The sequence below is a fragment of the Cetorhinus maximus genome, chromosome 1, assembly GCF_964194155.1.
Source record: "Cetorhinus maximus chromosome 1, sCetMax3.hap1.1, whole genome shotgun sequence".
NCBI lineage: Eukaryota > Metazoa > Chordata > Chondrichthyes > Lamniformes > Cetorhinidae > Cetorhinus > Cetorhinus maximus.
Window position 1 is genome coordinate 178084207 of NC_135879.1, and position 27460 is coordinate 178111666.

The window sequence follows — 27460 nt, forward strand, 5'->3', positions numbered from 1 at the left end:
CTCAAGGGCAATTAGGGATGGGCAATAAATGCTGATCTAGCCGGTGACATCCGCATCCTGTAAATTAATTTTAAAAAAGAAAAAGTAAATAGGCATTGGAGGAGGATGGTGTGGTCAACCTTGTCAAAGATTGCAGCCAGGTCGAGAAGGACAAGGAGGGTTAGTTTATTTTTGTTACAGTCACAAAGGATCACAAATTACATAAAGTCAACATGCAGGTACAGCAAGCAGTTAGAAAGCAAAGCATATGTTTGCATTTCTTACAATAGGGCAAAGTCATCTTTCTGCAATTTTATACAGCCTTGATGACAATACGCCTGGAATCCATACTGTGTACAGTTTTCGTCATTACCCAAGGAAGGATATGGCTGCCGTAGAGGGAGAGCAACAAAAGTTCACTAGACTGATTCCTAGGACGAGAATAGTTCCATGAGGAAAAATTGAATCGACTAGGCCTATATTCACTAGAGTTTAGAAGAGTGAGATGTAATCTCATAGAAATATTTAAAATTACTAAGGGACTGACAGGTCGGATGCTGGGAGTATGTTTCCCCTGGCTTAAAACAATGGGGTTATAGTCTCAAAATATGGAATTGGTGCTTTAGGATTGAGATGAGGATAATTTTTTTCACTCAAAGAATTGTGTACCTTTGGAAGTCTCTACCCCAGAGATCTGTGGATGCTCGTTTGTTGAGTATATTCAAGTCAGAGACCGATAGATTTTTAAGGGAATTAAGGAATATGGGGAGTGTGGGAAAGTGTGGAAGATCAGCCATGATCTTACTATATGGCAGAGCAAGACCAAAGGACCAAATGGCCATATCAACAGAAAAGGAGAACATTAAAAAAACCTTCTAGCGCCATGCAGGCTTGAAGGTCAATCTTCAGGAATGTGGAGCAATTGACAGGTATGACTCTTAAGTCTGCATTTGTTGTTGCAGCAAAATCACAGACTCTTCCTTGCAGTTACCAGTGGAATGTGTGGCAACTTCACAATATCTGCGTGAAGAATATGATTCACAGACTATCCTGCACAAGACGATCAACTGAATTTTATCACTCATATCTGATCAGCTTCACTTATGGAAATGTGAATTATATCATATGGATGTTCAAGATCTATGTTCCCCTGAAACCACCAACTAAGATGTGTTCAAAAACAATCATAATGCAGTTACAGACTACATTGAGCTTGGCTTCAGAAGAATTATCCTTCACTCTAAGGGTAAGGTATCATCAATACCATGAAAGGTCAGATATTTGATGTCACAAATTATATTACTGTTTATTGTTTTTCTGCCAGTGAACACTAGGCATCATACCTTGGATCTTCCCAGTTCAATGCCATATTATTCAGTACATTTATCCACTAAGCCATCAAAAATGCATTGTCAAAATTTAAAATTTTAAGTCTACTCACCACATAATGGAATTTCAGATTGAAATCTCTGTCATTTGCCCTTAAATGTCTCTCTTGCTCTGTGAAACAAAAGTGAATAACTTTATTACACAAACATATGTATTTGAAGAGAATTAATTTGCAAGATTATGGGAAAATAGTTGGAATGTGGGACTAAATTGAACTTCTTCGGACATGATGAGCTGTATGATCTCTCTCTGTGCTGTAAAATTTTATGATTCTATACACTTGTGTAGGTAATCATAAATAAGTTCTCAGTTAAGAATTAATGTGCATCACAACGGTCATAATTACTTACCTTGGTTCTAAGAGCACAGTGTAAAATTTTAAACAAGTCCTTTTTGCTATAGATGTTGACTGACCTGAATTTTCAGGTTGCAATGAGGCTGAAAGGAGGTAGTTGGGCCCTGAAATACCAGCACTGGCTGACATGCCTGTTTCTTGACACCATTTAAGGCACCAGTCATGTTGATCAGCACTACAATCTGCGATTAAGGCGGTTGAGGAACATAGGAAATAGGAGCAGGAGTGGGCCATTTGGCCCCTCAAGTGGGCTCCACTATTCAACTAGATCATGGCTGATCTTCCACCTCAACACCATTTTCCCGCACTTTCCCATATCCCTTGATATCTTTAATATCTAGAAATTTATCAAGCTGTGTCTTGAACATACTCAATGGCTGAGCCTCCACAGCCTTCTGGGGTAGAGAATTACAAAGATTCACCTTCTGAGTGAAGAAATGCCTCCTCATCCCAGGCCTAAATGGCCTATCTCTTTTGAGACTCTGTACCCTGGTTCTACACATCCTTCCTGCATCTACCCTGTTGAGCCCTGTAAGAATTTTGTATGTTTCAATGAGACCACGTCTCATTCTTCTAAACACTAGAGAATATGGGCCAAGTCTCCTCAATCACTCCTCACAGGACAATTCCACTATCCCAGAGATCAATCTGGTGAACCTTTGCTGCACTCCCTCTATGACCTTCCTCAGGTAAGGAGGCCAAAACTGTGCACAATATTCCAGGTGAAGTCTCACCATGGCTCTAGACAATTGCAAGATTTCTTTACTCCTGTACTCAAATCGTCTTGCATGAAAGGCCAACATACCATTTGCCTTCCTAATTGTTTACTGCACCTACATGTTAGCTTTCAGTGACTAATGAACAGGGACATCCAGGTCATGATGGGCATCAACAGGACAGTATAGAACTTCAAAAGGACATAAACAAGTTGGTGGAGTGGGCAAATAGGTGGTAGATGAAGTTCAATGCAGACAAGTGTGTGGCGATTCATTTTGATAGGAAGAACACGGAGAGGCAATATAAAATAAAGGGTACAATTATTAAGGGTGTGCAGGAGCAGAGAGACCTGGGTGTATATGTGCATAGTTTATTGAAGATGGCAGGACAGGTTGAGAGAACAGCCAATAAAGCATAAAGTATCCTGGGCTTTCTTAATAGGGGCATAGAGTACAAGAGCAGGGAGATTATGCTGAGCTTATATAAGATACTAGTTAGACCTTGCTAGAGTATTGTGTACAGTTCTGGGCGCCACACCATAGGAAGGATGTGATCGCATTGGAGAAAGTGCAGAAGAGCTTTACAAGAATGGTTCCAGGGATGAGAAATTTGAGTTATGAAGATAGATTTATTTCAGAGGTTGGGACTGTTCTCCTTGGAGAGGAGAAGGCTGAGAGAAGATTTGATAGAGGTGTTCAAATTCATGACGGGGCTGGATAGAGTAGATAGAGAGAAACTGTTCCCGCACGTTAAGGGGTCAAGAACGAGAGGGCACAATAAAGTGATTTGCAAAAGAAGCAAATGTGATGTGGGAAAAAACTTTTTCACTCAGCGGGTGGTTTGAGTCTGGAGTGCACTGCCTGGAAGTGTGGTGGAGGCAGGTTCAATCGAGACATTCAAGAGGGCAATAGCTGATTATTTGAACAGAAACAATGTGCAAGGGTATGGGCAAAAAGCAGAGGAATGGCACTAAGTCATGGTGCTCATTTGGAGAGCTGATGTAGACACCGATGGGCTGAATGGCATTCTGTGCCATAATAATTCTGTGATTCTGTGATCAACACTCCCTAATCTCTCAATATTTAAGAAATACTCTGCATTCCCATTTTTCCTACCAAAGTAGATATCTTCACATTTTTCCACATTATATTCCATCTGCCATGTTCTTGCCTAGTCACTTGGCCTGTCTCCTTGAAGCCTCTTTGTATTGTCCTTGCAACTCACAAACCCACTTAGTTCTGTGTTATCAGCAAACTTGGAAATATTACACACACAATAGAAATGCTGGAAAAATTCAACAGGTCTGACAGCATCTTTGGAGAGAAAGACAGAGTTAACGTTTCGAGTCTGTTTTTCCAACATTTCTTGTTTTTTATTTCAGATTTCCAGCATCTGCAGTATTTTGCCTTTATCTTGGAAATATTACAGTTGGTCCCCACAACCAAATCATTGATATAGATTGTGAATAGCTGGGGCCCACGCACTGATCCTTGCAGTAGCCCACTAGTCAAAGCCTGCCAACCTGTGAATGACCCAGTTATTCCTACTCACTGTTTTTTGTCCATTAACCAATTCTCAATCCACGTTACCCACAATCCCATGTGCTCTAAATCTGCTTACTATCCTCCTGTGTGGGACCTTATCAAAAGACTTCTGAAAATCCAAATACACCACATCCATTGGTTCCCCCTTATCTTTTGCTTAATTCATTCAGGGAATGTGGGTATTGCTGGCGTGGCCTGTATTTATTGCCTATCCCTAATTGCCCTTGAGAGGGCAATTCTGCGAGTTACATCCTCAAAAAATTCCAACAGGTTTGTCAAACATGATCTCCCTTTTATAAATCCATGTTGACTCTGCCCGATCCTTTCATTATTTTCTAAGTGTCCAGTTATCACAACCTTTATAATAGATTCTAGCACTTTCCCTACTAAAAAGGGATGAGTCTTGCAAGCTGAGTTCAGAGAGGTAGGAAAGAGATTAGCAAGCAGGGCCTCAAAGGTAGTAATCTCCAGATTACTTCCAAGGTCACGTGCTAGTGAGTATGGAAATAGGAGAATACACCAGATGAATGCGTGGCTGGAGAGATTGTGCAGGAGGGAGGCATTGGGACCATTTCTGGGGAAGATGGGATTTGTACAAGCCGGATGGTCTACACCTGAATAGGACCGGGGCGAATGTCCTTGCAGGAAGATTTGCTTGTGTTGTTGGGGAGGGTTTAAACCAGATTGGCAGGGGGATGGGAACATGAGGGCAGATTCAGATAGGCAAAATTCAGAGCAAGGAGCAGGAGACAGAAAATTAGCAAGTGACTCTGAAAGACAGAAGAAGCAAAGGTTAAAAGGTTTACAGCACAGAAATTTGGCAACGTTAAAAGGTATTTATTTAAATGCAAGGAGGGGAGCAAATAAATGAGCTGAGGGCACAGATAGACTCCTGGCAGCATGATATCATTGCTATAATGGAAACTTGGCTTAAAGAGGGGCAAAAATGGCAGCTCAACATCCCTGGATATAAGGTTTTCAGGCAGGATAGAGAGGGGCCTAAAAAGGTGGGGGTAGTTAAAGAATCAATTACAGCTGTGAGGAGGGATGATATACTAAATGAATCATCAAATGAGGCCATATGGGCTGAGCTCAGGAATAAAAAGGGGAAGCCATACTACTAGGAGTGTACAACAGACTCCCAAATAATGAGAGGGAGATAGAAGAGCAAACATGTAAGCAAATTTCTGAATGCAAAAACAATAGGGCAATAATAGTTGGGGACTTCAACTACCCTAAAATCAATTGGGATACGAACAGTATAGTAGATATAAACGGCACAAAATTCTTGAACTACATTCAAGAAAACATTTTTAGCCAGCATGTAACAAGCCCAATAAGAGGGAGTGTAATTCCAGATTTAGTATTAGCAAATGAAGCTGGGCAAGTGGATGAAGTAGCATTAGGTGACCATTTTGGAGATAGTGACCATAATACAGTTAAATTTAATGTAATTAAGGAAAAGAATAAAGATAGAACAGGAGTAAACATTCTAAATTGGGGAAAGACAAATTTTACAAAGCTGAGAGGTGATCTGGCAAAAGTGGACTGGTGACAACTACTTGAAGAGAATCAATGACAGACCAGCAGGAGGCATTCAAAAGCAAGATTCTACAGGCACAGTGTATACATGTCCCCACAAAGATAAAGCAGAAAAAGAAAGCTATGACATTCACAAAAAATTTAATACTGCAGAAACCTAATGGAGTATAGAAAGTACTGGGGTGAAGTAAAAAAGGTAATTAGGAAAGCAAAGAGAGGATGTGAAAAACATTGGCAAGTCAAAACAATTAAAACCCAAAGATGTTTTTTACCAGTACTTTAAGAGCAAGAGAATAACTAAGGAAAGGGTAGGGTTGATCAGAGATGTGTGTGGTGACCCCTGCTCTGATGCTGAAGATGTAGGCAGGGTTCTCAATGAGTACTTTGTCTCTGTCTTCACTAAGGAGAGGGATGAAGCAGACATTCTAGTTAAAGGGGAGGAGTGTGAAATATTAGATACAATAAGCGTGGTGAGAGAGGATGTAGTGGAGGGACTGAGATCCTTGAAGCTGGATAAGTCACCAGGGCTTGATGGACTGTATCCCAGGCTGTTAAAGAAAGCCAGGGAGCAAATAGCAGATGCTCTGAGGATCATTTTCCAATCCTCACTAGACACAGATAAGGTACCAGAGGATTGGAGGTCTGCGAATGTTGTACCATTATTTAAAAAGCTTGTGAGGGATAGGCCAAATAATTATAGATTGGTCAGTCTGATCTGTGGTGGGCAAATGAATTAGAATCAATTCTGAGAGACAGGATAAACTGTCACTTAGAAAGGAACGGATTAATCAGGGATAGTTGGCAGTTTTGTTAGGGGAAGGTCACGTCTGACTAATTTAATCGAATTTTTTGAGGAAGTAACAAGGAGGATTGATGAGGGTAGTGCAGTGGGTGTTGTTTACTTGGGTTTTAGTAAGGCATTTGACAAGGTCCCACGTGGCAGACTGGTCAGAAAAGTAAACGTCCATGGGGTACAGAGGAATGTGGCAAGTTCAATTCAAAATTGGCTCAGCGACAGCAAAAAAAAGGGTAATAGTTGATGGATGTGTTTGCAAATGGAAAACGGTTTCCAGTGGCATTCCATAAGGTTCAGTGTTCGGTCCCTTCCGGTTTGTTGTATATATTAATGATTTGGACTTAAATGTGGTTAGCATGATTGGGAAATTTGCAGATGATACAAAAATTGGCCGTGTGTTGATAGTGAAAAGAATAGCTATTGTCTCCAGAATGATATCAACAGTTTGGTTGAGTGGGCGGAAAAGTGGCAGATGGAATTCAATCCAAAGAAATGTGAAGTAATGCATTTGGGGAGGGCAAACAAAGCAAGGGAATACTCAATAAATGGGAGGATATTGGGGGGGCAGAGGAAGTGAGAGACCTTGGTGTGCATGTCCACAGGTCCCTGAAGGAGGCAGGACAGGTGGATAAGGTGGTAAAGAAAGCATATGGAATCCTTTCCTTTATTGGACGAGGCATAAGACGGAATTGTCCCATTGCACTAAGTGCTGAAGTGGGTGGGTAAAACGACATTTTACACACCAGCCTGAATGGCGGCTTCTCACGCTGCATTGTCCAAACTGGCTGCATTAATTATGCATTCATGGAAAACATGCTGTGTCCATGGCAGGCGCGCTCTCATCTGCCCGACACACCATCACCTTGCTGCTTCATCACGCCAGGTGCCATATTTAAAGTGCAGCAGCGCAAACACCTCTCAGTGCTTCCAGCCCAAGACTGCTGCATGGAAGACATGGCTCCGAAAGGCAAGAAGAATGCAGTCCCCAGGTTCAATGATGTGTCCCTCGAGCGCCTTTTGGAAGCAGTGGAGGCCCGCCGTGGTGTCCTTCGTCCCCCACTCTGGCCGCAGGATGGGCAACAACATCACCAATCCAGCTTGGGAGGCGGTGGCAGCGGCAACGCCCTGAAAAAAAGGACAGCCACCCAGTGCCGAAAGAGAATGAATGATCTCCTCTGTTCCGCCAGGGTGAGTCACTCACTACCCACACATGCCAGGCATACTTATCATCTGGCTTGGCAGGTATCCTGCTTCTACTGACTCCATCTCTATTCATGAAGGACAAGCCGGCACACAAGTGGGAGAGAACGCAGACCGGTGGAGGAATGCCTGAAATCAGGCAAGTGGGGAATGTTCCATCACATTCCTGACTTGTCCCTTGTAGATGATGAACTAGCTTTGCGGCGTCAGGGAGTAAGTTACTCGCCACAGGATTCCTAGTCTCTGACCTGCTCTTGTAGCCACAGTATTTATATGTATAGTCCAGTTCAGTTTCTGCTACCGGTAACTTCCAGGATGTTGATAGTGGGTGATTCAGCAATGGTAATGCCAGCGAATGTCAAGGCGGTGATTAGATTCTCTCTTGTTGGAGATGGTCATTGCCCGACACTTGTGCAGTGCGAAGGTTACTTGCCACTTGTCAGCTGAAGACTGGCATCTGTGATGCTGAGGACCTCTGGTGGAGGCCGAGATGGATCATCCACTCGACACTTCTGGCTGAACATTGCAGCAAATGCTTAAGCCTTATTTTATGCACTGATGTGCTGGGCTCCCCCATCATTGAGGATGGGGATATTTGTGGAGCCTTCTCCTCCATTGAGTTGTTTAATTGTCCACCACCATTCACGACTAGATGTGGCAGGACTGCAGAGCTTAGATCTGATTCGTTGGTTGTTAGATCGCTTAGTTCTGTTTATCACTTGCTGCTTATGCTGATTGGCACGAAGGTAATCCTGTGTTGTAGTTTCACCAGGTTGACACTTCATTTTTAGGTATGCCTGGTGCTGCTCCTGGCATGCCCTCCTGCACTCTTCATTGAACAAAGGTTGATTCCCTAGCTTGATGTAATAGTAGAGTGGGGGATATGCCAGGCCATGAGGTTACAGATTGTGGTTGAGTACAGTTCTGCTGCTGCTGATGGCCCACAGCGCCTCATGGATGCCCAGTCTTGAGTTGTTATATCTGTTTGAAATCTATCCCATTTAGCACCGTGGTAGTACCACACAACACAATGGCGGGTATCCTCAATGTGAAGGTGGGACTTCATCTCCACGACAACTGTGCAATGGTCACTCCTACTGATACTGTCACAGGCAGGTGCATCTGCGACAGGCAGATTGGTGAGGATGAGGTCAAGTATGTTTTCTCTCTTGTTGGTTCCCTCACCACCTGTCGCAGACCCAGCCTAGCAGCTATGCCCTTTAGGACTCGGCCAGCTGGGTCAGTAGTGGTGCTACAAAGCCACTCTTGGTGATGGACATTGAAGTCCCCCACCCAGAGTACATTCTGTGCCCTTGCCACCCACATTCTTTCCTCCAAGTGGTGTTCCACATGGAGGCGCACTGATTCATCAGCTGAGGGAGGGCAGTATGTGGTAATGTGTAAAGTTGCTCAAGATGGTGACCTGAAAATGAAGCTGTTGAAGGTACAGTTGAGGTTATATGATGGAACAAGGCTCACCTCAAGAGGACAACTAGTCTAAGAGCCCAATGCAATGGAAAGAAAGAAGGTCTGCAGTTCAAGATGGTAGCAAAATTCTAAGCAAAACACTCAGCTGAAACAAGTCAAAAGCTTGGAATGGCAACCCTCCATGTACCAGAAGAGATTCGCAGTATTTTGCATGGCACTAAGCTATTAGCTGCTGAACAGGTCCTGACAAACTACAAAGACGTTTTCACAAGTCTTGGATATCTTCCTGGTGAATATCATCTTGAAGCAGATGAGAGAGTGAGACTGAAGGGCACCTTCCAAGGAGAGATCCAGCTGCCATCAAGTCCAGCCTGAAAGACAAGATAGAGGAGGTTGAAAAGATGGGAGTATTCAAGACTCCTAAAGGCTAGATCAGCAGAATGGTAGCAGTGAAAAGGCCTGGAAAGCCGTGGGTGTGCATAGATCCAAAGGACATCAAGTTTTGAAGAGATCTCACTATCCCATGCCAACCATTGAAAAAATGTTGCTGCAACATGCCATGACAAAGGTCTTTACTATCTTAGATGCCAAGAATGAATACTGGCAAGTGAAGTTGAATGAAAGCAACAATTTGCTGACGATGTTCTGGACACCATTTGGGGGGGTACAGGTGGTTACGCATGTCATTTGGCATTTTTACAGTTCCAGAAGAGTATCAACACAGACAGCATGAGGTAGTCAATGATCTACCAAGAGTGGAAGCAATCATGGATGATCGACTAGTCTATGGATGTGGAGATATGATGGAAGAAGCCATCACAGACCATGATCAGAATCTAATAAGACTGTTAGAGAGATCTCGCCAGACAAACCCGAGGCTGAACAAGAAAAAACTGCAACTGAAGATGACTGAAGTCAAGTATATAGGTCATGTACTGACAGTGAAAGTGAACTGTAGCAGAGATGCAACAACCAACAGGTGTGAAGGCGGTTCAACAATCTGTAGGATTTGTGAACCATCTAGCCAAGTTCATGCCCAATTTGTCATCAGAACGTGAACCTCTATGCAAGCTCACTGCAAAGCATGTTCAGTGGTATTGGGGCACAGAACAAGAAGCAGCTTTCACTTATATCAAACAACTAGGCCTGGGTTCTCCATGTGTCAGCCATATTCGGTGCCGCAAGCGGACAATATGGTGAGAAGGCCAAAAATCGAGTTCACGAAGTCAAGAAACCAGTTCGCGATCGTCCGCTCCGCCTGCCAATTGCGGACCGCATTCCTTGCCATTGGACATCAGGAACCTCATTATAAGACATCAGCATATCATTATAAGGCCAGCCCGCCGGACTCTTCCCACCTCCCCATTGGATCGATTGCACACGTCGGCGGGAAAACATGATGACGTGTTTCACAACAGCATAAGGCGTGCACTTGGCGGGCTGAAGTTCGCTCGAGACTTCGAGGTTTGTTTGCCTACCTTGTTTCGATCAGCACTCGCAATCATCAGCACCAGGCTTCACAGGCAGCACCACATCACTTTTGGAAGGGCTCATGGGTAGGTCTCTACCTACCAGATCAGCCATATGTGGGTGACTTTTCAATGGCTGCAGGGCAAGGTCTTGCTTGGGGAAGAGAGCGAAGTGGCCTCAGGCAAGGGAAGAGGTTGCAGGATGAGAGCTGTACTGGGGAAGGAGAGTATCCCAGGGCGTGTGTGGGGGCACATGTTAATCTGTAAAAGCGGCCTCAAAATGGTGGGGGCTGGGGACATAATCTCCAGAGGAGATGAGGCCAGATGTGTGCGAGAATGGCTGCTGATGTCCCTTGAGCTGGCAGTGAGTGAGATGCCAATGAATGTGCAATGGGCTTGAGTGTGTGAGTTTAGAGTGATGAGATGGATGCCATACCCTGGCTACATGGATGAGATCATTCATTCTCTATCTGCATTGGATGGCCAACCGTTGCCATTGCCTACCAAGCTGGAGTGCTAATATTGCTGCCCCTCCTGCAGCCAGAGCGGGGATAGAGGACATCACAGCGGGCCTCCATGGTGTCCAAAAGGAGTTCAAGGGCTGCAGTCTTCTTGTCTTTCGGGGCCATGTTTTCTTTGCTACAGTCCTGGGCTGGAAGCACTTAGCGCAGCTGTACTTTAAATGTGGTGCCTGGCATGATGAAGCGACGAGGTGATGGTGTAGCAGGCCAATCGGAGCCCGCCCACCATCGAAATGGAGTGTTTCCAGGGAATGCAGATGTTGTGTGGCGGGTTTGGCCCGATACGTCGCGAAAACCCATCATCGTGGCTGGCAGGCAAAACGTCGTTTCCAAGGTAGTTTTTATCTATTGATCATGATTGATTTAACTTCCTCTCTACCTTTTTCCTCTTGCTTTTCTGCTATTCTTGGGATGCTTTTTGTGAACATTTTTTTTGGACCAGCAAAGGCATACAAAAAACCAGGCACAAAGGGAATGGACAAGGGTGATTGGTTGGCTTTTTTTATGGAATATTGAGTTTGATAAAGTTGGTTTTGAATGGTTGTTTTGCAGGGCTTTTATTTCAGTATTGTGGCCAAGAGAACACTGTGATCATCAGTGACAGAGGGAAGGTAAGATGTGTGACTGTCGTAGAATGAGGATTGGGGATTACGTTCACAGGAACCATAGGGTGACACAATCACAGACAGCCTGGTTAGAAAGGGGATGTGATGGTTGTCTTCTCCCTTTCTCCTTTTGCTCAGCTGCTCACCATATCCCTGGTGGCAAGGATTATGCTCTCATAAAGACGAGGTTATGTCGAATACAGCAGACCATGACAAATTGTGACACACGCTCCAGCAAGTACTGCAAGGTCCCGTCGGAGCGGTCCAGACTTGAGAACCTCTTTGTTCGTTGTGGCAGCATGTCTTTCATTGTATGTTATCCACTTGTGGGTGGTTTATGCATCCATTTCATGAGACAGGTGGTCAGCGGGTAGCCTTTGCAGTCAGCAGCCACCTGCTGGTTTAATGCTGTGGCTCAAATACTGGCTCAGGATATTAAGCATTCACCTACATGGTGTACTGAGCATGGTCGCGCACCAATGCAACATTCAGGGAGTGGAGCTTTTTGCACTGGCAATATATCCCTGGATTTAAATGCAGTACCCATAAAGCCGCATGTGCAGTTAATAGTGTCTTGCACCATGAGGAAGCCCAATGTCCTGGCAAAGCCACAGCATTCTCCACTTTCTTCTCTGTACCCTCCTCTCCTAGCATAAAGGGAGTCAGTCACCCTTATAAAGCAGTGGTCAGTAAATGGGAGTTGATATAGGTGTCACCTGCTCCAGCCTGGAAGGATCCTGAACTGAAGAAATTCATGGCCATGGTCTCATTCACAGCCACTGGCAATGCCATCCTTGACCTGCTCTCAGGCTGAAGGTCTGCCTGCAAGGGGTGGCAGATTTCCATGAGCACCTTCTTTGTAAAATGGAGACAACGCACACGCTGTTCCTGACTTAGGTTGAAGTAAGAGAGATGCTTCCTGAAGAACCTAGGTGGATAGGTCTCCAGCTGAGAGCCCTTCTCATTTCCATCCCTCTCTGAGCAGCCTTATACTCTTCCTTGCTGCCCCTGCTTAATCTCCCTTTCATGCTGCAGAACAAGAGGAATGGTCAAAATAGCATCCATGACTGACCAGAACCACTGAAGTTAAAACCAAGGTATCTCCACTTGCAGCACCGCTTCCTGTTGATTTGAACAACTTTAAACAGCATTCAAAACACACAGAGCTTCTAGAAGCTTGGAGCCAGCAGAAATTAATTAGTAACTAACCTGAAAGTAATTGATGATTCTTCCTGCATGTTCAGCTGTGCATACTCAAAGAGAGGATGTTAACTGGAGCAGTGAGGTCAAAAATGGCAGCACTGGCATTAGATCAGCATTAGATGCTGACAAGTCACATTCTGCCTACTCTGCCTACTTCCAGTACACGCCCCTAACACTCACGCTAATGCTCTTGCCAAAATGTGTCTGGCACGAGCCACAGCGGCAGCATGCGTGCACAATGTTTTGGTACCAAAATGGCACTTGCAGCGCTAAAGCTACAGGCATTGCGGAACCAAATTTTGCTGCCCGAGTGTTTTGCTTAAACCAGCAGATACATAGGTAAATAAAACTGTTCTTTCACCTACCACTGTCATATTAAATAAATAAATCTGTACGTATAACTTGATGCAGGCGCATATGAAAAAATTTGCCTTATCTTCGGAACATCCCAAAATACTTCACTTCTAAATGAAATACTTTGAAATACAACAATTGTTATATAGATAAGCATGGAAACCATTTTGTGTATAAACAGTTTCCACAAACAGCAAGAAGATTCATCTATTCCTTGTGCTGTAGGTTAAGGGAAAAATGTTAGCCAGAACAAGGGCTCACTGTTTTCATCTGAACCCCCAATTTAAAGTCTCTCTGCTGAAGCTTAAGTTTATTTTATTTCTTCAACTCCTAGAGTAAGGCTTGAACTCAGCTTTTTGCAAATCTTGGAGTGAGACTTTAATCCACAAACATCTGACTCAAAGATGAGAGTGTTACCATTTGAACAATCTTTTGTTATTTTGTTTTGAGAAGCAACCATACTGATGCAGGAGCCAGTAATACGAAATATGCACTGAGGGCAAAATTCATTTTTTTACATTTTTTGCCAGTTACTTTCAAAACACGTTTTGTGCTGTCAGGTCAATTTAATCACTGAACAGAGGAAAGACTATGCTCACAAGCAGCAAGTCCTTACATGCTCTGTGAATGATTAGTCTTACTGTTGGTCATTTAGAATCAACCAGGAGGAATTAGATAGGGAAATACAGGATGATAAAATGGGTAAACTCATTGGTCCAGGTGAGCAGAAGGAAGGGGAGCAGGTGGATGAAGGGAAGAGGATGCTCTTTGTCAGAGTGAGAATGTTCCCACTTTACCTTCACCTCCATGCCCCAACTCCTTCAAGTATTTGCCAGAGAAAGGGATCCTTATCCATCTAAGATTTGAAAGCACAGAATACTCTCAGGACATGAAGGATTGCTGCAGACTGGGGAGTATATCTCATAGTTTGTGGCTTATGGTTGTTTCCACAGATAAGTCTATTACCTGCATGGTGGGATACGCTGCAAGAAATATAGGGCTTTCTGCCTTGAAGTTGGTGACAGCTGCTGATCAGTTTGTGGCACAAGCCACAGCAACTGAATCCACAATAGTGATTTGGATATTTCTTATGAATTGTTTTAATTCTAGGTATCACGATGCAGTGTGTATTCCTCTCCGGGCCATCTGATGGAAAATCTCAGACAAATGGAGACATAATCACAGGCTTTGTGTCACCAACAACGTTTGGTGAATTCTCTCACTGATCAGCTCACATGGTGAATACTGAGGCTGCAACCAGTGAAAAGAAAGGTGAGGACTGTCATGCTCTGCAGCCAGCATCACTTCACTGAGTTAATCTCATCTCTACCTATTCACTGCTACTTACTTAGTGCAATGGTCACATCATGCCCATAACACTGATCAGGAAATGGACACTTTATTTTCTTTAAACAAAAACAGCAGCAACATGGAATATTGACACTGTACTTTCACAAAATGGACTCAAAGTCGGGTTTTGTGATTTCTGGACAGACCGAGGCAGATACGGAAAATAGCTCTGGGAAGTTACTTAAAATGCAAGTTGCTTTCCCAGGTGCTAAATGACTACCCTCACCATTTCAATGTAAGAGATTTAAAATGACAATGGCTGCTAGACCTTCCAGCCTCATGAAGATGGAACTTCAAATAAAGTCATTCAGTGAGGACGATCATTGCTGGAATGTTAATGGGATCCCAAACATTTCCCCACTGGAGTGCAATGTTTGGCAGCAGTATAGGCCTTCAGTTGGAGCTTGGTGACTGAGGGAGTTTAAGGGTTAAATTAAGGGTTAAATTCTATATAAAGTCTTGTCTTCCTTTAATTTAGCAATTAATTAAAAGTTACTGTTAGGGTTGGAAGACGGTGAGTTTTAGTCCAGCCTTAAACAGTGCTCATACAAGCTCAGTTTGCAGCTGCAACTGGTTGATTAGATAACTGACTTAATCAGGTTTTCAGAGGCTAGGTTCAGAGGGTATAAAAGTAGGCTATCTTATAGTGCTGTTTTTGGCTGCAGTAGAGTGCTTCAGTTGGAGTTTGATGACTGGGAGGGTTTAGTGAGAAGGGAGGAGGTGGTTCCTTTCTTTTTTGACCTTTGCTCGGAAAGTTGAGCAGCGGCCTTGATAAGTACGAACTGGTGAGTAAATTAGAGAAGTGTAATGTGTTTAACGATCTTATACTTGGATTTAACTGTGAAGTACCAGAAATAAGGGAAATTTAAGGGTCAATATAATAAAATAATATAAATAATCCAAAATAGAATTAACGTAAGGGAAGTGGAGTTAAAACATGGCAGGGCAGCTCAGTCAAGTGGAATGTGCGTCCTGTAATATGTGCAAAGTCATGGACACTACCGGTACCCTAGATGACCACGTGTGCAGGAAGTGCTGTCAGCTACGGAAGCTTGACCTCCGGGTTTCAAAGCGCGAGCGGTGGCTTGAGTCACTGGGGCGCATCCGCGATGCTGAGAGCTACATGGATAGCATGTTCAGAGAGGTGGTCACACCGCAGTTTAAGGGCCTGGAGACAGAGAGGGAATAGGTGACCACCTGGCAGTCCAAGAGGTAGGCAGGTAGTGCAGGAGTCCCCTGGGGTCCAGTTCACAAATTGGTTTTCTGTTTTGGAAGCTGGTGAGGGCGCTGGTTCCTCAGAGGACTGCAGTCAGAGCCAAGTTTGTGGCATCACGAGCGGCTCTGCTGTACAGGAGGGGAGAAAGGAAGAGCTATAGTGATAGGGGATTCATTGGTTAGGGGAACAGACAGACGTTTCATTGGCCGTAGACATGACTCCAGGATGGTATATTGCCTCCCTGGTGTCAGGGTCAAGTACATCAGAGCGGCTGCAAGACATTCTTCTGGGAGATGATGATCAGCCAGAGGTCGTGGTCCACATTGGTACCAATGACTTAGGTAGGAAGGGGGACGTGGTCCTGCAATCAGAATTTAGGGAGCTAGGTAGAAAATTAGCAAGCAGGACCTCTAATGTAGTAATCTCCGGATTGCTCCCAGTGCCACGTAGCAGCGAGTACAGAAATAGGAGGATAAGGCAGATGAATGCATCGCTGGAAAGATGGTGCAGGAGGGAGAGCTTTAGATTCCTGGGGCACTGGGACTGGCTCTGGGGGAGATGGCACCTGTACAAGCCAGACAGGTTGTACCTGAACAGAGCTGGGACTGAGTTCCTTGAGTTCAGGGGCGTTTTGCCAGTACTGTTGGGAGGGTTTTAAATTAACTTGGCAGGGGTGTGGGAACCAAGAAAAAATATTAGAGAGGAATACCAGGGTACACAAAATACTGGGAGAGACAGAGCACTAATTTAGAGAATAGTTAATGTCGATATGGGAGAAAGTAACAAGATCTAAATCAGGGCTACTGTGCATGTATGTGAATGCACAGAGTATAGTAAATACAATTGGGGAGTTACAGGCGCAGGTTGCCATGTGGAAATATGATGTTGTGGTGATAACAGAGACCTGGTTCAAGGAAGGGTAGAACTGCGTGTTAAATATTCTTGAGTACAAGGTGTTCAGAAGAGATAGGAAAGGGGGAGGGGAGGCAATATTGGTTAAGGAGAGCACTGCAGTGATGGAGAAAGAGGATGTCCCAGAGGGTTCAAGGACAGAATCAATTTGGCTAGAGCTAAGGAACAAAAAGGGTGCAATTACATTGCTTGGTATAGTCTATAGATTGCCAAATAGTGAGAAGGACGTAGAAGAACAAATCTGCAGGGAAATTACTGAGAGATGCAGGCATTATAGAGTAGTTATAATGGGAGACTTTAATTACGTGAATGTAGATGGGGACAGTGGTAGTGTAAAGAGTGGAGAGGGGCAAAAGTTCTTAAATTGTGTTCAGGAGAATTTTCTACAGCAGTACATGTCCAATCCAACAAGAAAAAACGCACTGTTGGACCTGGTTTTTGGAAATGAGGTGGGCCAAGCAGATCAAGTGTCAGCGGATGAACGTTTAGGAGACAGTGATCATTGTATTGTACATTTTAGGATGATGGTAGCAAAGGGTGATAGGCAATCCAGAGTTTAAATAATTAACTGGACAAGAGCTGACTTTGGTGGGGAAAGAATGGAGCTAGCCAAATAGACTGGAATGAAAGATTGGCAGGAAAAACTAGCTGAACAATGGGCTACCCTCAAAAAAGAATTGGTCCGGGCACAGTCAAGGTTTATTCCATCGAAAGGGAAAGGTAGAATAAACAAATCCAGAGCTCCCTGGATGAAAAAGGAGATTGAAATTAAGATAAAGAAGAAAAAGTGCGCTTGTGAGAGGTGTCAGGTAGAAAATCCAATTGAAAGCCAAGAGGAATACAGAAGGTCCAGAATAGAGGTGAAAAAGCATTTTGGAGAAATGAAGAGGGATTATGAGAAAAGACTGGCAGCCAACATAAAGGGGAATCCCAAAGTCTTCTATAGGCATATAAATAGTAAAAGGGTGGTAAAAGGAGAAGTAGGGCCGAATAGGGACCTAAAAGGGAATTTACACATGGACGAAGGGGCCATGACTGAGTTATTAAATGAATACTTTGCATCTGTCTTTACCAAGGGGGTAGATGCTACTCAGGCCATGGTGTCAGACGAGGAAACTCTCTCACTAGAAGGGTTCAAAATTGATAAGGGGAAGTGTTGAATAGACTGTTGGTACTTAAAGTTGACAAGGCACCAGGACCGGATGAGATGCATCCAAGGATATTGAAGGAAGTGGGAATAGAAATTGCAGGGGCACTGGCCATAATCTTTCAGTCTTCCCCAGACTCAGGGGTGGTGCCAGAGGACTGGAGAATTGCAAATTATGCCCTTGTTCAAAAAAGGTTGTGAGGATAAGCCCAGCAATTACAGACCAGTCAGTTCAACTTCAGTGGTGGGCAAGATTCCAGAAACAATTATTCAGGATAGAATTAGCTGCCACGTGGAAAAATATGGGGAGAATTTTCTTCCCGTCAGGGGGGTTGGGTGGGAGCGGGCACGGGCAAATGCACAGCTGCCCGTGATCGGCTGGGCGCTGCCATTTTGCATGGGCGGGCCAATTAAGGCCCACCCAGCGTGACACGCACCCGCAAGCACTGAGCGCGCCCTGTGCGGGCAGGAGGAGGAGGGAGAGTTGGGGCCTGTGCTCTTTCGCGCATGCGCACGTAGGAGTGCAGAAATCTCCCTGAGGCACGGAGCTGCCTCAGGGAGATTAGATTGATTTTTTAAAATTTTCAGAAAGAAAATAAAAAATTTTAAGACATGTCCCCTCATGTGACAGTGTCACATGAACTGGGACATGTCAACGAACTTTAATAAAAAAATGTATTTAATTTATAAACTCTTCACGAAACCTCAACCTGCCCATGGATGCATGGATGAGGTTTCATGATAAATGCGAAGGCCGCCTGGGCTCTTCGCCTGCTCGCCAACCTTAAGGTTGTACGGGCAGCTCAATTAATTACTTTAATTAGTTTTTAAATGACCTTAATAGGCCTTTGACAGTTCGGCGGATACGCAGCAGAGTCGGCTGCACGCCTGCTGAACTGAGGATCAGAATGACGTGCAGTGACGTCGGGACACACTCCCGACGTCACCACGCGTCATTTTATGTGTCGGCGAGCGAGGCCCGCCCCCGCTCGCCGACCCAAAGATTCTGTCCTATGGTTTGATAAGGAAGAGCCAGTATGGATTCCTAAAGAGGAAATCATGTTTAACTAACTTGCTGGAGTTTTTTGAAAAGTTTTTTTGAAAAGTTAACAGAAAAAGTTGATGAGGGTAAGGCTGTTGACATGGTGTACATGAACTTTGAAAAGGCATTTGACACAGTGCCACACAGCAGACTTGTGAGAAAAGTTATTGCTCATGGAATAAAAGGGACAGTAGCAACGTGGATACAAAATTGGCTGAAAAATAGGAAGCAGAGAGTAATGGTCAATAGATATTTTTCAGGCTGGAGGAAAGTTTGTAGTGGAGTTCCCCAGGGGTCAGTGTTGGGACCCTTGCTTTTCCTGATATATATTAATGATCTAGATCTTGCTGTGTAGGGGACAATTTCAAAGTTTGCGGATAATATGAAACTTGGGAGTATTGTGAACTGCAAGGAGGATGGTGTGGAACTTCAAGAGAACATAGACAAGATGGTGGAGTGGGCAGATAGGTGGCAGATGAAGTTCAATGCAGAGAAGTGTGAAGTGATGCATTTTTGTAGGAAGAACTGGGACAGAAAATAAAATAAAGGGTGAAATTTTGAAGGGGGTGCAGGAGCAGAAAGACTTGGGATATGCATATATCTAGATAATTGAAGGTGGCAGAATAGGTGGAGAGAGCAGTTAATAAAGCATATTGTATCCTGGGCTTCACTGATAGGGGCATAGAGTATAAGAGCAAAGAGGCTATGCTGAATTTATATAAGACACTTGTTAGACCTCAGCTGGAATAATGTGTGCAGTTCTGGGAACCATATTATAGGAAAGACATGAACACATTGGAGAGCATGCAGAAGAGGTTTACAAGAATGGTTCCAGGGAGGAGGAACCTCAGCTGTGTGGATAGATCGGAGAGGTTGGGACTGTTCTCCTTGGAGAGAGGGAGCCTGAGAGGAGATTTGATAGAGATGTTCAAAATAATGGGGGACTAGACAGAATAGATAAGGAGAAGCTGTTTCTGCTCGTAAAGGATCAAGAACGAGAGGACGCAGATTTAAAGTGATTTGCAAAAGAAGCAAGTGTGACGTGAGAAAAAAAACTTTTTCACACAACGAATGGTTAGGGTTTGGGAGGCACTGCCTGGAAGTGTGGTGTAGGCAGGCTTAATCGAGGCATTCAAGAAGATTATTTGAATAGAAACAATGTGCAAGGGTACGAGGAAAAGGCAGGGCAATGGCACTCGGTCATAATGCTCACTTGCAGAGCCGGTATAGACATGACAGGCCAAATAACCTCCTTCTATGCTGTTAAGATTCTGTGTGTCAATTACATTGTCCACGCAGTGGGTTGAAGCCAATGGTTGAAGCCAATTGATACTGCCATCACATGACTGAAATTGGCTTGAGAGAGAGCCAATATCTTATTAGTCCACAAGGGCAGCCCAGCAAGGCAGTCTGGAATCAGCATCATAGAGGTAGAGATCTCAACCAGAAAAAGGAAAGAACCCTGCCTTGAAAAGAACATCACCTCAGGCAGTTAAATGCCTAATTATTTTTACCCACAACATTATATTTCTTCACTACAGAGGCTTGACTATAATTTCGACTGAAAAGCCAGAAACTTCCAACATCCATTTGTCTTCAAGGAACCAGGAGAGAAACTTTCTGGCCTGCAATGTTTTGAGTCACCAACTTAAGGGCTGTAAAGAAGTGACCTGTTTCTGTTTTACTAATCTACTGATCTAAGTGCATGTTATATCTCTAGAAATTGTCTTTTTGTGCACATGTGTGCATGTATCCTTTCTTTTGATTTAAAATTACATGAGACTGTTTGTGTCTATTCTTTGAAGTCACAGCATTCAAAGGGTTAAGCACTCCTTGTCTAAAAAAATACATCTTGTAGTGAGCAGCCAATAGGTGAGAAAAGGGGGAAAATTATCTCTCATCTCTCCATGCTCATAACATTAGCCAAGAGCATATAAGCAAGACCTTATATCAGTCCTCATAGACTCATTGACCCTAGACATTTACAGCACTGAAGGAGGCCATTTGGCCCATTGTGTCCACGTGACAAAGATCTGCCAACAGTAATCCCATTTTCCAGCGCTTGGCCCATAGCCCTGGAGGCCATGGCAACGCAATTGAATCTCTAAATACTTCTTAAATGTTACAAGAATTTCTGACTCAACCACCCTTTCAGGCAGTGAGTTCCAGACTCCCACCACCCTCTGGGTGAAAAAGATTTCTCCTCAACTCCCCTCTTAGCCTTCTACCTCTTACCTTAAATCTATGCTCCCTGGTTATTGACCCCTCTACTAATGGAAAAAAGTGCCTTCCTATCTATGCCCTTCATAACCTTATACACCTCTATCAAGTCCCCTCTCAACCTTCACTGCTCCAAGGAAAACAACCCCAACCTTTCCAATCTTTCCTCATAGCTCAGACCCTCCAGCCCAGGCAGCATCCTGGTAAATCTGCTCTGCACCCTCTCCAGTGCAATCATATCCTTCCTATAATGTGGTGACCAAGACTGCACACAGTACTCCAGTTGTGGCCTAACCAGCATTTTATATAGTTCCAGCATAACCTCTCTGCTCTCATATTCTATGCCTCAGCTAATAAAGCCAAGTATCCCATATACCTTCTTAACCAACTTATCTACCTGCCCTGTTACCTTCAGGGATCTTTGGATATGCACACCAAGGTCCCTCTGAAATTCAGTACTTTCCAGGTTCCTACCATTCATAGTGTAATCCCTTGCCTCCCCAAGTGCATCACCTCACACTTTTCTGGGTTGAATTCCATTTGCCACTGTACTGCTCACCTAACCAATCGAATGATATGCTCCTGCAGTTTATGGCTATCCTCCTCACTATTTACCATCCTACCAATTTCGTGTCATCCACAAACTTCCTGATGAAGGTACACACCTGAAAAGTCATAACCTGTCTTCTAGCCACTTGTGCAACTGCAAGTGGCCATGCCTTCAACCATCTATGACCTAAATTTTGGAATTCCCTCCCTAAATCTCTCCAGCTCTCTCTCTCCTCATTTAAGATGCTCCTTAAAACCAACCTCTTTGATGAAAACTATTAGTCACCTATCCTAATATCTCCTTCCAACCTACGTCAATTTATGTCTGATTAAGCTGCCGTGAAATACATTGGGATGTTTTACTAAATTAAAAGGTGCAATATATTTGGAAGTTGTTGTCCTTTTCTATTTATGAAGCTAGCTGACCCACTGTCCATTTCAACCATTTTTTTGTTTTTATTTCAGATTACTAATAGTTACAGTTTTTAATTTTGTTATTCTGTCTTTCAACTCTAGGGCAAGCCAGGAATAGCAAAATTGTCTTGTCTGTATATTCCTAAATCCTACACAGCCCTAAGATTTTTTTTTATTATATGCATAATATATCTTTGTAGGGTGGGCAGGGAGGAATTTTTGAGACTTTTCTTCAAGACATGAAATTGTTCAGGCAGTATATATCAAATAGAATATAAATGTTCTGCAGGATCTGTGAAGGAGACAGCTTTAAATGACTGGAATTTTTGTCTCAACCTTACTTTTCCTTATGTACTTGGTTTTTCAACATTCAGCACTATTACAGACACTTTAATGCACAGAGAGACAAGAGTGCCCTTGTAGAGAGGTCTGGATTTAAAATAGATAGAAACGTTATTGCAAGTATCCTGTAGCTTACCTTGAAGTTTGGACTGGGTACAATCTATACCAAATAGTGGCATCCCAAATGTTTTATTTTAGTTCTCTAAGCATCCATGAAATTCCTGTTTTTTTAAAAAAAAGTAGTAATTAATACGTTAGCAAGCCTATGTCATTAAATTAATTGTGTCACCTTCTAATCCCTCCCCCTCATTTTTTATTTTCTATCTAGTTTATTCAAAACACAATACCTGTTAAGCCCAATAGCAGTGGCAAGTAATCAAAGGTTAGGTTTCGACCTGTACTGTATTTGAATTACTTTCTGGAATATGCATGAGGATAATGTACTTTTGTGGCACAACCGCTTCTCTCCTGTCGAGAACAGCCCAGCTTCTAATTAGGTAAATTTGACAACTTAATGAAATGGGGATCAAACCAGCATCTGACATTTCCAAATTTAGCACATTGGCAGTCAGCATGTTACACCAGCACATCGTTAACCTAAATAATTATTTAAATAAATATGGATTTGTTAATGGCATATTGAACTATAAAACAAAAGAAAATCTTCATACTAACTGATGTTTTTGACCAGAAATTCAACTGGAACAGCCATTTGAATGCTGTGGCTACAATAGCAGATCACAGACTAGGATTTCTGCAGTGGGTAATTCACCTCCTGACTTCCCAAAGTCTGTCCACCATCTACAAAGCAAAAATCAGGGGTGTGACTGAATACTCTCCATTTGCCTGGCTGAGTGTGGCTCCAACAATACTGAAGAAGCTCAAGACCATCCAGGATCAAGTAGCCCGCTTGATTGGAACCCCATCCACCACATTATACATTCACTCCCTCCACCAATGGCACACCATGGCAGCAGTGTGTACCATCTACAAGATGCACCAACTTACCAAACCTGTGACCTTTACCGCCTAGAACAGCAAGGTCAGCTTGGGAACACCACCACTTGCAACTTCCCTCCCAAGTCACAAACCACCCTGAAATGTACTTCTGTTCCTTCGCTATCACTGGGTCAAGATCCTGGAACACCCTCCCTAAAGGCATTGTGGGTGTGCCCATACCACAGACTGTAGTGGTTCATGAAGACAGCTCCACAACACCTTCTCAAGGGCAATTGGGGATGGGTAGTAAATGCCAGCGACATCCACATCCCACAGACAAAAATTCCTGTATCCTTGCACATGGTTAATCACAGATTTTATAAGTACAAATTCTAATGGCAAGTAATATTATCAGGAACACTAATTTATCAGCATTGGGGACAGCTTTATGACCTGGAAGCACCGGGAATAAGACGTGAAGTTTGGCAGTAATAGAGTGTTGTCTCATGGTCTAGCATATTTGCAGTTGGACATCTGGGTCTAGGAGCCCCTGAGATGGAGTCTCTGAGGTCTAAGAATATTGCAGGAAAGGGTGCTGGAGAAGCCGGTCCTGGAGTCCAGGACAACTAGGGGATGTGAAGTGGGAGTATTTGTGAGGTTGGTGTATGGCAATATTGGATCTGGTAACAATGAGAAGCATAGGAACCCAGAAGAATGGGACTCAAACAAACCTTCAAGCATCACTATTCTGCAGAGTTTTTACCTGTCAGCTTGCTCTCCAGAGTTACTCATGGCCCTTTTCGGAGAATGTCATATGACAAATAAGCTAATATACAGTAATGAAGATTTTCTGCTTGATCCCTAAGCTTCCTACAACTATTCTAGATATTGGACACAAGAACATGCTCTCTGGGTCAAAGCGAGCAAAGGCACACTTTGGAGAGTGTTTGAGATGCTGAACCCACAAAAACTATCTGGAGTCAAAAGTCTAAATACAACAGGATCCTAGAGCTATAACTGGAACATAGGTCAGCTGTCAGTGGCTTTTAAAGTGACTGCTTCTTTAAGTTTTCTCTCACCACTTTCACTAGTAAAAGTGTCTCTTGCACTGGGAGTAGGTTCATTCCAAAAAAAGTCATTCAACCCGAAGAGCAGGCAGTTGAATCCGTTCGGATGGTATATCAAAGAAAATCATCAGAGAAAAATCAGAGATTGAGAGAAACAACACTCATCTTCTTCAGTGAGAAGGTTTTACGATCAAGTCTCGTGTCAGGATCTGACTACATAGTCTAAGCTGAAACCTCAGGAGAGTGTTAAATTGTTGGAGATGGCATCTTTTAGATAAGACTTTAAAGTGAGGTCTGCTCATTTTGGTGGATGTAAAAGATACCTTGGCACTTTTTTTGAAGAAGAACAGGAGCTTCTCCCTCTCAACCATCACCACCAAAACAGATTAATTGGCTCTTCACCTCATCTCTATTTTTTGGGATCTCGTTGTGCACATATTGGTTGTTACACTTGCCAACAAAAGCAAGAGTGACTACACTTCAGAAACTAATTCATTTGCTGCGAAGCTACTAAGGACATAAAATGCACGATCTGAATGCAAGTCTTACTTCACAAAAGCACAAGAAAATCTGTCAAATCTCTGAAACAGTAGTACAAAGCTGCAATATGTTGGTGACAAGCACATTGTTTAGTTGGACATGGTATTTCATTATTTTCCCTGTGGATAATCACACAACACAACCTCCTCCTGTAAAGGAACATTGCTAAGCAGCAAGTATAAGAGTAACTAAGAGTGAGATGAAACAGCCATTTAGTCACAATGAGTCTTGAGGCAGGCTTTACGACCTGACACCTTTGTTTAAATGCACCATCAAATGCACAATAATGATTGGTATGTGTTCAAAAGCTGGCAAAAAATGCTACTGCATTACCTTCAGTTTTACACCCAGACGTGTGTGCTAATGCATTTTTCCCAACATTGTTTTGCCTCATCCAAAATTAATTATTACAACATATTTGAATAGTAGCTAATCAATATCTTTTGATTTGAATGTGTTCTCTATCCCATGTTATCATCTGGAATGCACTACCTGAAGCAGTAGTGGAAGCTGATTCAATAATATCTTTCAAAAGGGAATTAGATATATATTTGTAAAATAAAAATTTGCACAGCTATGGAGAAAGTCTGGGGAAGTGGGCCTAATTGAATAACTCTTTCAAAGAGCCAACAGAAGCACAATGGACTAATGACCTCCTCTGTGCTGCAATATTATATGATATTGTAAAGTTGTTTTGTCTATTTCCCCAAAACACGATCCTTCACAGTTGTTGCTTTGTGGAGGAGGAAATGAGGTGGATGGCTGTTGGGTACTAGTATGAAAATGGAGGTTGTCCAATCCCTACTCCATGGGTCATTTGATAGCACTTTCACCTCTTCAGTCAGAAGGTTGTGGGTTCAAGATCCATTCCAGAGACTTAAGTACGAGAAAGTACAGCTGTCACTACGCTGCTTCCAGGACCTCATCCTTCTATTTACCTATGTTGTTGGTACCGATATAGGCCATAGCCTCTGGCTACTCACCTCCTCCTTCAGAATGTCCTGCAGCCGCTCAGTGACATCCTTGATCCTGGCACCAGGGAGGCAACATACATCGTCTGTGGCCACAGAAACGTCTATCTGTTCCCTGTAGGAAAGAATTCCCTATCACTATTGCTCTCCCACTCCCCCCCACCCCACTGTGCAGCTGAGTCATTCATGGTGCTATGGACTTGGCTTTTGCTGCATTCCCCTGAGAAACCATCTCATCCAGCAATATTCAAAATAGAAAATCTGTTGGAGAGGGAGATGGACCCAGGGGACTTCTGCGCTGCCTGCCTTGTTCTTTTACTCTGTCTAGCGGTAACCCATTCTCTTTCTGCTTTTGCACTCTTTACTGCGGTGTGATCACCTCATTGCACGTGCTATCCATGAAGATCTCATCCGTGTGGATGCTCCACATTGACTCCAGCAGCAGCTCCAGCTCCAAAACACAGATTTTGAGTAGCTACAGCTGGAGACATTTCCTGCACACATGGTCGCCTTAGACACTGTATCCCTGACATTCCACATTGCACAGGCAGAGCATTCCACTTGGCCGAGCTGCCCTGCCATGACTTATCCTTAAATTACTCCCTTCCTAAATTCTGCAGTCTCGGCAGATTGGATGGTGGCAAATGTAACCCCACTATTTAAAAGAGGAGGGAGGGAGAAAACAGCGAATTACAGATTGGTTAGCCTAGCCTCAGTAGTAGGGAAAATGCTAGAGTCTATTATAAAGGATGTAATAACATGAAAATATCAACAGGATTACACAAAGCCAACATGGATTTATGAAAGGAAAATCATGTTTGACAAACCTACTGGAGTTTTTTGAGGATGTAACGAGCAGAATAGATAAGGGAGAACCAGTGGATGTGATGTATTTGGATTTTTAGAAAGCTTTTGATTAAGTCCCACATAAGAAGTTAGTGTGTAAAATTAAGGCACATGGAAGCAGGGGCAATATTACTTTTAATTTTAACTACCCAAATATTAATTGGGATAGTTTTAGTGTGCAAGGTAGTGTTATGACACAGCAGTTGGTAAAGGCTGTTATTTAAAATCCCAGGAGGAAACTTTAAACAACTGTCATAACCTATTTTTTCAATTGGATATAACTCTGAATTCAGAAATGAACCCACCAGAGGTTTTTATATCAAACTAAATGAAACATTTATTAATTTACAACAAGGTATTAAACACATGTCTACAAATTACTACCATCATAACTTTTTAACAAATTCTCAAATTAATCTCCACTAAGGCAATAATAACCAATAGGCTTAAACAGACACCAGACAAAGCATTTTCACCTTACGAATTCAAAATGAGGTTCTTTCAATTTGGTTCCTTTGCAGACACAGTGGTAGGGCTGACAGGCTTAGATCTTCCATGCCTCTGCCCTGCATACACAAACTCCCTTCTGTTATACCCAGCGTTTTCCTTTGAATGCAAATTCTCATTGTATCACCAGGACCTTTGAACTCCACTTATTCTAATAATTAAACCCCTTTCATAGTACCAAATTTATTAGTAATATAAACATGTTTCTTGGTCTCTCCTAAATAGGTGCAAGATTTCACCCCCAGTCTTTGAATGGTTTATTCAACAAAACGCAAATGCACCTTACTGTTAACATC

The 27460-nt window shown here is 43.2% G+C and overlaps 1 protein-coding gene across 1 annotated transcript in view; it reads right to left on the reverse strand.

Moving 5' to 3' along the window:
- Nucleotides 1–27460, reverse strand: part of LOC144685630 (putative phospholipid-transporting ATPase IM) — a 329489-nt gene that overhangs the window by 273942 nt on the left and 28087 nt on the right. Inside the window, exons 2-3 of the mRNA XM_078550359.1 lie at nucleotides 22431–22515; nucleotides 1421–1479 (exon numbers count right to left, since the gene is read on the reverse strand). Of these exons, the coding sequence (XP_078406485.1) occupies nucleotides 1421–1479; nucleotides 22431–22473 (102 nt within the window). The 5' untranslated portion in view covers nucleotides 22474–22515. The remainder of the gene's footprint in view (nucleotides 1–1420; nucleotides 1480–22430; nucleotides 22516–27460) is intronic.